General features: G+C 42.1%; 1 protein-coding gene across 1 annotated transcript in view; it reads left to right on the top strand.

The window, feature by feature from the left end:
• Nucleotides 1-5,475, top strand: part of DIAPH1 (diaphanous related formin 1) — a 1,046,618-nt gene extending 1,041,143 nt beyond the window's left edge. The window contains exon 28 of the mRNA XM_078653498.1: nucleotides 2,424-5,475. Coding sequence (XP_078509624.1) covers nucleotides 2,424-2,599 — 176 coding nt within the window. The 3' untranslated portion in view covers nucleotides 2,600-5,475. The remainder of the gene's footprint in view (nucleotides 1-2,423) is intronic.
• Nucleotides 5,476-15,304: the final 9,829 nt, after the last annotated feature.

Below are 15,304 nucleotides of genomic sequence, written 5' to 3'. Positions count from 1 at the left end.
GCAGCGGCAGTTGACAGTTTTCGACCTTCCTCCCGAAGTCTGTGATCTTATCTTGGCCACTCGGCATCCCTCCACAAAGACGATATACACTGAATCTGGAATACATTTGTGGCATGGTGTGCTGAGAAAACGATTTATCCCTTACCTACTCCCTTTTCCATTTTTTTTTTTTTAATCCTTACTCTGGCCCGGCAGGGTTCTGCAATGAGCACTTTGAAGAGTTATTGATCTGCCATCTTTTTTGCAGCTGCCTGTTCAGCCTTCTCTCTTCAAGTCCGCTGTTGCAAAAGGGTTTGTTAACACCTTCGCCGCGGGGCTAATACCCCTGCGGCGCTGGGGGGAAGGGGGCGCGTGCAGGGCCACGGTGCTTGTGACGAGCTCGGCTCGTCACACTGCACGGTGGCGCTGTGCTCAGGACAAGCTGAGCTCGTCATGACCACGCCCGTTTTTCGGAACACTCAGCACAGCGGGGGAATTAGCCCCACTTGTGAGTGCCGCGCGTGTCATGACAAGCTCAGCTCGTCATCAGCACAGCGCAACCATGCCTCATGGCGAGCTGAGCTCGTCATCAGCACGAAAGGTGTTAAATGTCTACAGCACGTTTCCCTTTGCTCCCTTTCTTGTGCCTCAGTGGGACCTTAACTTGGTTCTTACTTTATTAATGTGCACTCCCTTTGAGCCACTTCATTCTTCTCCTCTTAGGTTCCTCACCATCAAGACAGGCATTTCCGTGGCAATTTTGTCTACCTACAGGGTCAGTGATCTACAGGCACTGTTCTCTCAGCCTCCCCACATCTCAGTTTTCCCCGACATATTGGTAATTCGGACTCGAGCATCCTTCTTGCCGAAGGTAGTCACCCCGTTTCATGTAGTTCAGTCCATCACTTTGCTTACCTTTGATGCTCCACCTCATCCGTCTAAGGAAGAGGAGCAACTCCCCTGGCTGGGCCCAAAAAGAGCGCTGTTCTATCTGACCACACAAAACGATTCTCTTGTCCTGCACATCTGCTAGGCAGTAACATGGTATCTCTGCACATGTTTACTAAGGCTGCCTGGACAGACAGGTCTGTAGGGACGGGCACTTTGGCCGTTCGGTTTGGCAGGACTTTTTGGTGTGAAATTGTTTCGCAGACCCACCTGCATGAAAGTAGTGCTTGGGGATCTATTCTAAGATAAGGAATTTGCGGCTAGAAGTATCAGATAAACAAGTTACTTACCATCAATAACACCTTATCTAGTAGACTCTTTCAAGCCGCAGATTCATTACCGACCCACCCGTCCTCCCCGATCTGTGAACGGATTTCCAGAGACAAGGCTGTTTCCCTTTCAGGGCCCTAGTTTTACACACCACTGGTAAGTGTTCTTTGTGGCTCAGCACACCAGGTGTGGAAAGTCGTGAAAAAAACGTACGTCAGCACACTGGGTGACTCCTATATAGGCACCGCACACGTTCCTTCCAACATGAACGATGCTGACGACGACATGCTGAGCCAAAGAAATCTACGTACTGGCTTGCAGGGGGACCGCTCAGAAAAATTTCCGAATCCAGTCTGACACCTGGAGGTAGTTCTAAGGTAAGGTATCTTGGACTAGATAGTCTCTACCAGATAAGGTGTCACCGAAAGTAAGTAACTTATTAATTACTGACAACCAGTTCTTTGTGGGCCTTCATTGGAAAGAAAAGCAAGGCAGTGAGAAAGCAAACAATGCTGTATGCTTCTGTATATTAAAGTGTGTTATGACATGTATAAACTAACTAATGGGGCCTAAGAACTCCTTGAGATAGAGGTATTGAAGCTTGATGCGTGTTCTGTAAAAGTTGACTAGGAGGTGAGAAAAAGTCATACATTTAAGGCTATTATGCAAACATCGGTTTTCAAGGAAACAAAAATCAAATCTGTTTTCCAAAGGCACAAATTGAGTGATTCAAATGATACTGTGATGTACATACATTCTGTCAATTCTGTAAAGAATAGGTCTTCTACTGACAATTTAGAATACTATCTGCAGATTTCCTGTAGCAACACGTTAAGCAGAGACCGTAAGTATTTGTAAAAGTCCTTTAAATCACCAGGTCATCGAAAATTATCGATGGTGATTGTATGCTATGAAAGGTTGTTTACCAATGAAAAACGTTGTGCTTGCTTGATATTTTCTGCTGTAATAATAAGCTAAGTTAAGTTAATCAATGTCAAGCACATCTTGTTTTGAAAGTATTAAAATAGTGTGCCACCTGAGGGGGAAATAAAGACCGCAATAGCCTTCATTTACAGTGGCTTTGCTTGCAAAATAGGGATGCATTATTTAGGAGATTATAGATTTGCCAGTCATATTGTGCCAAAAACCTGACCAACTGAACAAGTCAGTAGAGAGAATCAATAGCTCCAAAATGTATTTGACATTTGTTTATTTTTCTCTTACAGCTAACAAAAAAGCAGGTTGTGCTGTCACCTCCATATTAGCCTCAGAGCTTACCAAGGATCTTACAGTGTCCAATACTGCAGCAAAAAAGGCAAAGATGACCGAAGTGGAGACATTAATGGAAACAGATAGTGGAGCACATGAAGATAATATAGATATGCTCACTCGTTCAAGTTAAATATTCGGGCTGTGAGCTGAATCGAAGTATCAAAACATGACACACCCTCAGTGTTAGAAAAGGTCAACAAACACTGGCTTACCGGGGAATCCAAGCCAAAGGCTCTTTCTCCGTTTTCTCTGTGGAAGATAAGGAGATTGAAGTTTTCATTGTATTTTGCAGGTCTAACCTATATTGGTGTTGGCGTTCTTTGTCCCCGATCTACAGATGATGTACATTCTTCTTAAGCAAGAACATGCACTGCAAAACGAGTGGATCTACATTATAAGCCTGGCGGTAAAAGTTGGAAAGAGAAAGTGACCTTAGATCATCTTCCCAAAGCCAAGTCAGTATCAAAAGGATTCCTGGGATCCATCTCTTAGCAAGTTGGACAAAACATGAAAATAAAACAATTGAGGAATTATTGTCCTAAAGAGACTTATCCTTTTTGGGTTAGTTAAGTTTTAACTTACCAAAGCAGGAGACATGACACATTGCCTTAAACAATATTTATATCAGTAGCATCAGCATACATTTTGTTATGGAAGAGCTTAATGTTAAGAGTAATTGCCATTTAATGACCCCTTTCCATACTTTATGTTCGTCCAGAGCAATGGAGGTTTGTGTTCAGTAGAAGTGTTTGGCAGAGGAAACACTTTAGATCCTTAAAACTGTGATATGTTCCTGTAACTGCTGACGTTTCAGGAAAACCTAGTGGATACTGTCAGTTTGCACAGTGAATTCTCCTGAAGCATAATTCATTACTTCACCAACTGATGCAAGATATTTGAGACAACAGGAATTTAACTGGCCTGGCTCCGCTATTGGGCCTTTTTTCTAATGAAATGACCTAAACAGTATAACCATGTTCACCAAAAGTAGGACATGAAATCCTTCAACGTCAGAACTAAGTGATATAGTTACAGCCTTTTGACGCATTCTGTATATGTTTTACTGCAATACATAATCATATGTATTATTTCTGTTGTCACGAGGTTTCATAAAAATATGTATCAATTGTCATCAGGGCAGAATCTCCGGTAGCATTCAATATGGAAACTGTCTGTTGCAGATACACCTCAAACATGTCTGGAAGTTAACTTGATAATCTGAGATGAGATCTGTGTGTGTCTGTACACAGCTTTAAGCTTGATCGTGCTTGCATTTACGCACAACTCATTTGGTATTGTGCTATGGCATACATTACTTTTGTGACGGGAGTGCTTTCTGGTGCAAGTTGTCTGGCAAATAATGACACAATTTTTTACACCATTTGCTGGCAGAACTGCGTTTTATTTCACCTTCAGACCTAAAACATAAGCCAAAAATCAAATTTTTTGTTTTTCACAAGTGGATCTTAAATGTAGGGCAAAAATCTTTGTAGCTGCATTGGTGTTCTCATGCCGACTGTCGACAAGATTGACTGTTAGATACAAGATTGTACTGTTTGTCCCATAAACATTTTTCTGCATTATTTTCACTTAACTAATTTCAATATTTTTAAACAACAGCAACAAATATAGAATTTCTTCTTGAACGCATTAGTTTAGTGCAGTTGTTGGATTCTACGGTTCTTCTTAAAAGTGGTTTAGAAGAGCTACGAAAAGCTAAATAAGTCAGAAATGGTCCCAATTAATTTTGTTTAGTAATAGCTGGCAAGAGTAGGTCAAAGAGTTAGTTTTCATTATGTGTCGTTGACCCTCAGATTATATGAATTGCAGAATTGATAAATGTAATTTGTGGTTAATATTATTCAGTAGCGATTAATATTAGTCAATAGTGTAGCTGTAAGATGCACAGTGTGTTGAAATGCATTTACATTCACTAGTTTTGCACAAATTGTACGGTGTTTGTAATAAGTTGAGCATATATCTTTATTGTATTTTAAAATACTTCTGTTTCTCCCTCATTAAATTTTAAAAGGCAGTGTTCATGGCAGAAAAAACTGCAAATTTGTCAGATAAATCTTGAAAGAAGAGTAAACAAAAGCCCACAAATCAGCCTGTCATTTATTCCTGGAGCTTTTGTTTGAAGCGCCGAATACAGTATTGAGTCTGCCACCATTACTCCATCCTCATTGGCCTCTCAGGGCCTGGAATATAGGTCCCAAAATGATGCCCATGAAAAGTGTTGCCGTTTTAATTGCCTGTTCCATGTTATCCAATAATAGAATGGAGATTCTGCACAATCAGAAGTTAAATTTAGCCTTATTGTAAATCAAAGGATGACCTTGAAATCCCTCTGCGCACTTGGAATACTAGTTTTCACCCATCTTTGTTGTAAATCAATTGTATGTAGTTTATTCCTTTTTGTGTAAGAGATTGTTTTTAAAGCAAAAACAAGTTTTGAATGTAACGATTCTCTAAAGCATTGCATTTTTCAGAGTTCTCACCAGCAGTGCGATCATTCTTATCGCGCTTAGCATATAATTTCATCACGATTTTGTATGGTGTACCATTATCAATGTCCAGGGATTTTTTCCTTGGCCTATCAGCGAAGGCTGTGAAATTGAGAATCACACTCCACTCCTGATTGAAAAAGGTGGATCCTGTTTCACGCTTAGAATTCTGACTTCGAAAAACGTCAAAGAAGGTGGTGTGCCTTGGCCATAAGAGCATTTGTTGGGCCATTTGATTGATTCATGAATGTTTGCTGTTGCCAATTATTGTAGAGCTCACGTTATATGTTTATTTAGCTATTTGTGGGTAGAAAAACACTGCTTTTTAGGAGACAGTGTTGGACGTTTTTAGAATCTAACCTAATTGTTGGTCTTAAACTTGCTTTTGCTTAGTTCCAGATGTGGCCTTTTTTTAAACGAATCTTGTACATCTGAAATGTTTGAATGTTTCTTTGTGTTAATTTTATGAATTCATAAAATTATTTCTGGTGATACATCATCAACATAGTCCATATTGCATCATTATTGAAGCACACTGCCACTCCCAGAGACTGTCCTGGAATCTTAAATGTGTCTGTAGATAACCTCTCTCACTTATGTGGGTAGATTAGATTAAAAGATGATTCTACAACTCTTCGTTAGATAAACAAATGGATGCTTCCCAATCCAAAGAATTTCTGCCTTCAGTAATAATGTGTCCAAATGCGATCCCTTCGCTGGTCACTCATAACAAACTGAAACCTCTCTTCCCTACACATAAGTGCAAGCAGGAAACAGCCCATTCAACTATAGTTATTCAGTGCCTTTTGGGTATTTTGCTTGCATATGGACTGGGCCCGAAAGAGCAGACTTTTGCATACCTGGGCATCCTGAACTACCTAACAACATACTATAATATTTTGTGACGAGAGCCTAGCAGAAAAAAATGTTTAATGTATTCCCTTAATTCCCTGTGTGAACGTCTGTTGTGTCAAATATTTTGCTGCTTTTTAGCCAACATGGTGCACTGGTCAATGAAACTCAACAGTGTGTACTGAAATGTGCAATAAGCCTAGTTGCTGAGTGTATGAAGACCAGGCAGACCGTGCACAGGAATCTTTGCGTTTGTCAAGAGGCAAGTGGTGTTGTAAACTGTGCACAAAACACTGTGGGGGGAAAAAGTGGTGTTTGTGTGTATGTAAATGTATGTATGCAGACACACACTGGAAAACAACACATCTTGCATTGAAAGCCTTCTACTGTATGCCTGGCTTCTGATTTAGAAAAATGTGGCGGTCGAACAAAACTTCTATTTTTTTTTTTTTTTTTTTTAGCAGACCATACTGTAGATCATTCTTTAAATTATTGCGGGAAAGCTGGTTTTGTGTTCGTGCATTTCGAAATGGGTGATGCTTCACAACTGAAATACAGCTTGAGCAGAGCACCGATATAGGTTGTGTGAGAAGGGGCATGTTTAATTTGAAATTCAGTATTGTCCTTTGTGTACGCAACGCAGATTGTATTCAATAATGGACAGCTTCATATGATAAACATATTTATTTTTGGAATGAGAAAAAGTGATCTTGTTATCGAACCAAATATGAATGTGCTTTGTGTCTTTTTCATATCAGTGTGCCTTATTTAGTCATGGTACTTATATAGAATGGGTTCCATAAATCAGATCCTTTTCCTCTTGCCTCCAACATTCCATGTTCTAAGTCCTTTAATATACATTATTTTATGCTGAGATATGTCAATGCACTACTCTGCTACAGAACATCTTAGTGTCCAATGTATGCACTCTTTAAATCGTTGCTCCAATGTTTAGTTCACAGAGATGGTAACAATTCCAAGGCTGCCTGAGTGCTTGCAACCTCTCATACTTAATGGCACTATTATTGTGTTTTATCACACCTTCTGTAACTTTCTTACCAGTAGCAAAACGTAGTATCACTGTTGTGCCTACTTTTACAACTGATTGACAGAATGTGTGCAAGCTGTTGTTGGTAATTTATGGGGTTTTTGTTAACTTGCAGTAGATCCAATTTCATTGTTATTTTATATTATTTGACAGTCTTGTCTTATATATAGATATTGTTAGCTTTCTTTTTTTTTATTCGCCTTTGTCTGTTTCCATTACTTTAGCAGCTGCTGGTTTTGCAGGTACAAAGAATATGCATGTGGGGTTAAAGAGAGATCACCATTTGTACATAACACTCTCTGACTTTGATCAGTACACAATAAGAAACACCAGACTCATAATATGTTGCCAAGTAGTACGTTTACTTCTTTAATGTGAGTTGTAAAGTAGTCTGACAAAATACCTTGTTTCCAAAACAGTTACAATATAGCCAGAGTGGGAGGATGTCGGATATTGGATCCCTCTGTTAACAATTAAATGAAAATTTCAGAAGACCTCAGTTTGCAAGATGTTGTAGTTCAAGGAGCATGCTCATTCTATTGGATCCAAATCCATATCTTAGCAGGTGCCAGGTCTTAATTATTATTATTATTTATGTTAGTTAAAAACAAAACCTGTTCCGGTGGATGTGCATCAAATTAAATATTTTCTCCCAGTTACTATGTTAGGAGAACATTTGTGACAATGTGAATAAAATTAGCACCACAAGTGTAAAATATATTGCATTGTGTAGATACTTTGTAGCAATCATGAGAACTGGGACAAGTTCACATTTGCAAGGATTCTGAAAAGCAGACGTTCTTGTTTTTGACATCACAATGTGTGTAAGAGGAGTAAGACAAAGGCCTGTCGTTGTTAATGCAAAAAGTATTTTTGGAGATTTTTTCCAGGTTCTTATTTATTTCAGTTTTTAGTGTAACACACAAAACATGCAAAGTGCAGTTTTAATTAATAGCATTATGGGGCGAAATGCGGTGAATCAGCCAGGACAGGAAAGTTTAAGCTCCGTAGCAATGTAAACCCAATGTAGAGTTAACAGGTTTACAGTTATCTTCATGGTTTTCTACATGAGATGCCGCCTGCACGAGTCTTAAAAGTTTTCTCGTATTGAGTTCTAGCCACAGCTTACACTCATAAACACTGAGGGTCAAATTGTTAAGTTGCATAATAATATTTTGAGGCTTTATACCTGCCGATGTCTAATACAAAGTTTTAGCTCAAAAACGTTGCTGTGCGTTAAGCATATTTACATTGAGGGCATGTTTATGAAGACATTATGATCAAATTAGGGCGCCTTCACTGGAACTTTAATGTGTCTGTCCAAACAACCATTTCACTCTGGCTTAATTAATTCCTGTTGCTCTCATGTAAAGTATTGCTTGAAGATCCAAGTGGCACACACATGGAGTTGCATTTCTCCATTCTTCCCAGAAGGGATTAAACACTCTCGGAGGGAAAATGTAACCAGAAAGTGAATGCCATTTTGACCAAAATGTTTTTGTAGAGTCTCGAAAAATCATTGTCCTGACTTCTGGGTGCCATCTCCCACAATGCTTTCCTTGAAGCCCTATAAACCAAAGTTTCCACATAAGCGGGATCCATTGAAACTAGTTTTTTTAATATACATTTCTTATACTTGATTTAAACAGAACAAGATGTATTTTTCATGATGTTTATTTTCCTGAGAAAATATCATATCAGATTTCGGTTTGAATTGTCAATAAAAATATTTTATTCTGATCTTGACTTTTCTTTTGATTTTGTTTTGTATCAGATTCATGGTCGATTAAACTCTGCTTGTCTTTAAAAGTTAGACACTTGACTCCTTTTCCAAGGGTTTTACTGATTGAGGTCTCGGTAGAATACAGTGTATATGAGTAGAAACATGCGTAATGCTTTTACTTTATTTTAGTTGCTTTATAGATTGTACTTGAAAGCAAATGAAATAACCAAACATTACTATGGTGTTAATCTGACCAAATGATAATCTTATTTACTAGTTTGCGTAGGAAAAATATAAAAACTGTTTGCAAACAACTTCCACATATATATCTCTGATGCGTATGTAGGACTTTCCCACTGCATGGTTTATAAATTCACAAGCTTTAACAAAGTCCATGTCAATTTACAATTCCACAGATTTTTTTTTTAGCACTGTAATATAATAACCTCATTCTGATATAGACTTCTAACCTCGGATTCCTCACCTTTTGAATATTCCATACGCATCAGACTGGATCCGGACACTTTTGAACAGTACCTCTGCCACGCCAGAAGGTTCCGCACAGATGCTGCTTTGCTCTGGAAATGATGTGCAGGGCCTCTATAGGCACTGCTTCTGCAAGCTAAAACATATTCTTTTTTTTCTGCGCCACAAGACACTCATCCAAAGCTACTGGTCGTCTCTTTGAGACAGTTTTCTAAAACAAAAATTTCAGTGTGCAAGGGAAAGGACACCTGCCAAGCTGACCGAATTCTAACGCATTAAGGACTGTTGCAAACAAATGTCTGTGACAGATCCTCATCAGGTCTGCCTATGGTGCCTGGGGCTGAGCCACTTCTCTGACCTGCAGTGTACTGTGCGTCCCAGAGACTATAAGAGTCAGAGAGGCGAAACTCTGTCGCCAAGTACCAGAAGGCTCTGCGACAATTTAAAGATACGGTCCAATTTAAAGATACGGTCCTGGTCCAGAAGTTGCATGAGTTATTCATGAGGTCTGTTGTCATCGCACTCCAAGTCTTCCAGTAATTCTCAGAAAAAACACAAGATCTAAGTGGGATTCTGCCCCTTCTCACCACTCACATATTTCTAATGAGGCTCAACATCAAAGGGGGCAAACCTCACATCATACCTTTCAAAGTCTCAGACGCTAATTCTAATCTTTCTGGAAACAAATTATAAAAAAGGGGGCTTGAACCTCCCAAATTTGTCAAACTGTAGCTGTGCATCAGCATGGAGAAGCTCTGCACGACTTCTGTATGTTGTGACCAGGGTTGTAGACTATGGTCTGCTATCCTCCTGACTGGGTATGGTGGCATCAACCAGGAGAATCGAATCCACTCGACCTTGAGAACCAGCCTCTACCTGCCTACCGAGACCAGAGGACTCAATGTGGAGGAGGAGAGCACCTGGAGGGAGCAAGGTCCAGTGGGGATCGTGTTGGGTAGATCCTTGAAGCTGAGTGAGAGATTCTTGGTCTGCGTTGAGGGCTGTTGCACCAACCGGGCCATTTGCCAGAGTGCTACTGTCACAAACCCTGTATGCGAGGTGGGTTCATGGTCATGGTCACGGCCCTGATGTAACACTGAGACATGAAGCGGCCCGTCACGGTTGCAGTGTTGTGACCAGAGAGTGCTAGGTGGGAGCTGGGGTGAAGGTAAGGGCCGATGCCCTGATGTAAAGCTGTGACAAGAAGTGGGACTTGAAGGGACTGCTTCCTTATGTGCGTTGTCTGCGAACCATGTATGCCACTCGGGCGCCGTAGTGGAGGTAAGGGCCTTCACCATGGTGCAGTGACCGCAAAGAGGGGACTTTCGCTCCTGTGCAGCATTGTGACCCAAAGGGACCGACATCCAGAATACACTGTTTGTGACCCGCATATGCCCGCAGGAGACTGTGCTGAAGATTAGGGCTGTCTCCCTTGAGCAGCATTTGCGAAGCAGCGTAGTGGGCTCTAATCTGCATGAGTATAGCTGTGATTCATTCACCCAAACGCAAAGCCCCGGAGAATGGCCACTGGACTTAGTAAGACTTACCGCATGATTGTAGGAGCATGGAGAGCTCTGATCCCTGGCTCTACATGTTTAGACGCCGGCAGACCCCCCAATCGGAAAGCGAAGAAGAGACAACCATCAGATTGTCCTCGCACCGCCATTAACATGACGGCATCCGTCGGCTAAACCCTAGAAGCCCACAGACCCCCAGTGTAAACACAGTGGACGCAGGCTAAAGATAGTCAGCGCTACAAGAAACGTCCAGAGATCCCAACCTAGAGCACCTATGAACCTAATCTACAGGTTACCTGCACAACATTTCTCCTGCGCCAGGAGCACGTAACCTAGCAATTGTACAAGACCATCTCTACAGCTCAAAATTCGAAGCTTACCCTTAGATAGCAGGACACCCATTGAAAGAGAAATAAAACAAGCAAAATAAATTACAATACAGCGCCCACGTCTCAAAGACAAACATCTCATAGGTCAAGATCTTTGTCCTTCCCCTTCTGTGAGAACCGGCACCATCTACTTACCCAGGTCCATTTGGATACTTACATGGCTCCCTGATGAAGACCCCCAGCCGAAACGCGCGTAGATGTCATACTTAGCCATGTTTTTATGTACAGTGTGCTGAAACAATCTTCCACACAACTTTCAAGTTTAAATTAATTACCTTGAAATGTGTATAGGATGCAACAATAAGTATATATATGTAGATTGAAAGTCACATGTATAGTGGAGGCATGCACACGATAATTACCTGTAATAAAATAATGATGCTTTTTATCAGAATAACATTTGAATAAAATAAAATAAAAGCTATATTTTTGTACCACACACTTTGTTCTTCAATAGTTCTTGCTGTCATTTGTCCGTCTTTGCCCTCTATTTATAACTAGTTCCTAATTACCTTTCTTCCAAATAATATGAGCACCTGGAGGGAGCAAGGTCCAGTGGGGATCGTGTTGGGTAGATCCTTGAAGCTGAGTGAGAGATTCTTGGTCTGCGTTGAGGGCTGTTGCACCAACCGGGCCATTTGCCAGAGTGCTACTGTCACAAACCCTGTATGCGAGGTGGGTCCATGGTCATGGTCACGGCCCTGATGTAACACTGAGACATGAAGCGGCCCGTCACGGTTGCAGTGTTGTGACCAGAGAGTGCTAGGTGGGAGCTGGGGTGAAGGTAAGGGCCGATGCCCTGATGTAAAGCTGTGACAAGAAGTGGGACTTGAAGGGACTGCTTCCTTATGTGCGTTGTCTGCGAACCATGTATGCCACTCGGGCGCCGTAGTGGAGGTAAGGGCCTTCACCATGGTGCAGTGACCGCAAAGAGGGGACTTTCGCTCCTGTGCAGCATTGTGACCCAAAGGGACCGACATCCAGAATACACTGTTTGTGACCCGCATATGCCCGCAGGAGACTGTGCTGAAGATTAGGGCTGTCTCCCTTGAGCAGCATTTGCGAAGCAGCGTAGTGGGCTCTAATCTGCATGAGTATAGCTGTGATTCATTCACCCAAACGCAAAGCCCCGGAGAATGGCCACTGGACTTAGTAAGACTTACCGCATGATTGTAGGAGCATGGAGAGCTCTGTCCTGAGACGTGAGGAGACGGCAGGGCTTAGAAAATTTCCTATTGCACAACACTGGGATGACATCCTACAGTCCTTTCTACAGAAATGCATAGACCAAGGGATCACGTAAAGACCTGTATACTGCACCCCCCTCCGCACCCAATACTGGGACCGGTGAGTCCCACACAATGCACCGTCTGTCTCCCACATGACCACTGTACTCTATTCACAATACGTTTTAACAAGTGAAAGGATAGCACACCTATTAATGTTTCATCTGTTTTTTTGTCCATTCTTTTTAAACCATAATTTAGTTCGGCGTGCACACTGCTTGACATGCCAAGCCCACATTGCATGTGACGAACATAGTATATCAAAATTGTGGGGCAACTTCTTAACCCCACTCCAGTGGCGACAGCCTGTTTATTCTGCATTTGCATCAATTTCTTCATTTGTTTGTATTACTCTTCATTTTTAAACCATCCGCTTTGCGCAATATTTATTTCATCAAATACATTCACTTCAATACAATCCCTCTCCCTCTTCTCCGAGCCTTCGTGTGCTGCGTTAACTATCCTCTCTTTCCCCTCCCAATCTCCCAACTGTTTTCTCTTTACCTGCTGAAACTGCTTTCTCCCTCTGCTCTCGTGAAACTGGAACCATTTCTTTCAACTCGTGTCCTTGTTATAAAGATGAAAACTCCCCTTCCACGCTCGGTTCTAAAAACCGCCCCTTCAATCAACATTAATAATATGCACCTGGTTTTCTACCGTATAGTTAACGCAGCACACGAAGGCTGGGAGAAGAGGGAGAGGGAGGGAAGCTGGAATCTGGCAGAATAGTAAGAGGAAGAGGCTGTGGTGGGAAGAGAGAGTAACAGCCATTGAAACAGGGAATTTAGCAGGTTTAACTTACACATAGTGGAAAAGGTTTTTGAAAACATGGATAGAAAGCATTGAGATAAAAGTGGAGGGGGCATCTGAATGAAATAAAATCTAGTAGAAAAACGGACCATGAGGGGGATAGAAAGCATTCATATATTGTAAGCAGATTGTATTGAAGTGAATGTATTTGATGAAATTAACATGAAACGAAGATGATTGTAAATATATGTCTTATTGTTTGTCTACAGTTTTCCCTGACGAAGAACCCATGTAAGGGTTCGAAATGCATTGGATAGAAATAAACTGCTGAAATAAGAACTATGCTTCAGTGCGTGTTTTGGGGAGAGAGGTTCGTTTGGCCCACCAAAGCATGAGAAACCTTGATAATTTGCAGCTTCTTGCTTGAGGATGGATTATGAAGGATGTTTATTCAACAGGATGAATATTGCTCAAAGCGGATGGTTTAAAAATGAAGAGTAATACAAACAAATGAAGAAATTGATGCAAATGCAGAATAAACAGGCTGTCGCCACTGGAGTGGGGTTAAGAAGTTGCCCCACAATTTTGATATACTATTCACAATACGTCCCATATTTGGCTATTTCACGCAGGCGATTGACTAGCGCCCCCAGGCACGCGCAGCGCGGAGACATAGGCCCGAATCCTGTGAGATCGCGCCGGACTGACGCACCGGCAGACCCTACGGACCCCCCCTCTGTGCCCTTGACACACGTGGGATCTGACCTCCTCCCCCCCCCCGGGTTTCCCGCCTGCTCGCTCCATAGGACACGACTGACACACTAGCTCCACACCCCCTCCTCATGACAATATGGCTATCTTTGCCCCTATCCACCCCTTCCTGCCTTATATGTATCTTATACTACAGTTTTATAGTTCATTAAGGATCTAGTTCTATTTCCTTTTAGACCATGCCCATACCGATACGACTCTGCATTTCACACTTTCCACAACCTTTGGCCGTCACATCTGGGGCCTAGACGCATTATCTATGTGTCGCGAACTATGGCGGACACTTTCGTCAGGGTGGGCGAACACGGCGACCACGTGCTCCCAACACGCTTGGGCACTGTGCAACCTGGTCACTCATTCAAGTCACATCATACCCGCTAGAAGGCCAACCCACGTTCATACCCTTCCCAATGACGCACGAAAGGCATAGTGGCCTTGACCGAAATTGAAACCTTTGATGAGTACCAGCCCATTACCATAAAACTGACCACATAACCTATATATAGAAAACTGAGTGGACCGCACACTTTTGTCACGCCGAATGCTTACATGAATGCACAATGTCGTGAAATGTTAACGTGCGCTGCCGAACCCCAGGGTTGTCGGCCTTAAAGTTGTGTTCACTTATCATATCTATTGCAATGCTTCGTTCTTTACAGCTGGCCCGACTGGGTTGTAGGCTAAATGCTGTGTACAATGTGTGTTGGACAATAAAGGTCTTTTGAAAAAAAAAAAAAAAATGATTGTAGGAGCATTGTGGACACCTGCCAGTTCACCTGCATCATACACACTTCTGATCACTGCTAGGCCACTGACACACACTTCGGCCTTCTTAACCACAGCTCCAGAGAGAGGGGGTAAGTCTGACTGCCTCTGGGAGAACTTGCTCTGACTAAAAGGTCTATGGTGCAGGGACACTTTTGCTTTTGAGAAGCCATTGTGGAACTTCTAAGACTTAGACTTTATAGCAGGTCCTGGCATGCTTTGAGTTATGAGTCTCTGTACACCTTGCATCTATCTTACCTTCCCCACCACTCTTAAGAAGCTTTGCACTGCTCAGCCCAAGCTACTACTGAGAGTCCAGTGCTGAAGGGGTAGTACTTGGCCCAGTTAGACAGGATCCATAGTAAGTTAGGGCCCGGACATTAGGTGTAAAAGGGCTCACAACTATGCTTGGGCCCAATAACTTCTCTTTTCCCAGTGGCCCTCTGCAAAGGGTTCTGACCCCTGGATTCCTATGTACATAGACAATAATTTTTCATGTCTGGCTTCAAGACTTCCTAGCTTGAGCATTCCTTTAGACCCACTGATTGAAAGCTTTGGAATCTATTTGCAGATGCAGGTAAAATAAATAAAAAATGTAGGAATTTGTAAAGCGCACAGCTACCTCCACCGGAGGTGTCCCGGCACTGTCCGTATACCGCTTAGGAACCCTTCCTGGCTTTCCTGGGAAATGTCTACTCCTGGGCACCACCCCGGTGGAGCCAGGCATCCAAGCGCTTCTGG

Source organism: Lissotriton helveticus, chromosome 7 (assembly GCF_964261635.1).
Source record: "Lissotriton helveticus chromosome 7, aLisHel1.1, whole genome shotgun sequence".
In the NCBI taxonomy this organism is placed as follows: Eukaryota; Metazoa; Chordata; class Amphibia; order Caudata; family Salamandridae; genus Lissotriton; species Lissotriton helveticus.
This window is presented reverse-complemented; position numbering and strand designations above follow the sequence as displayed.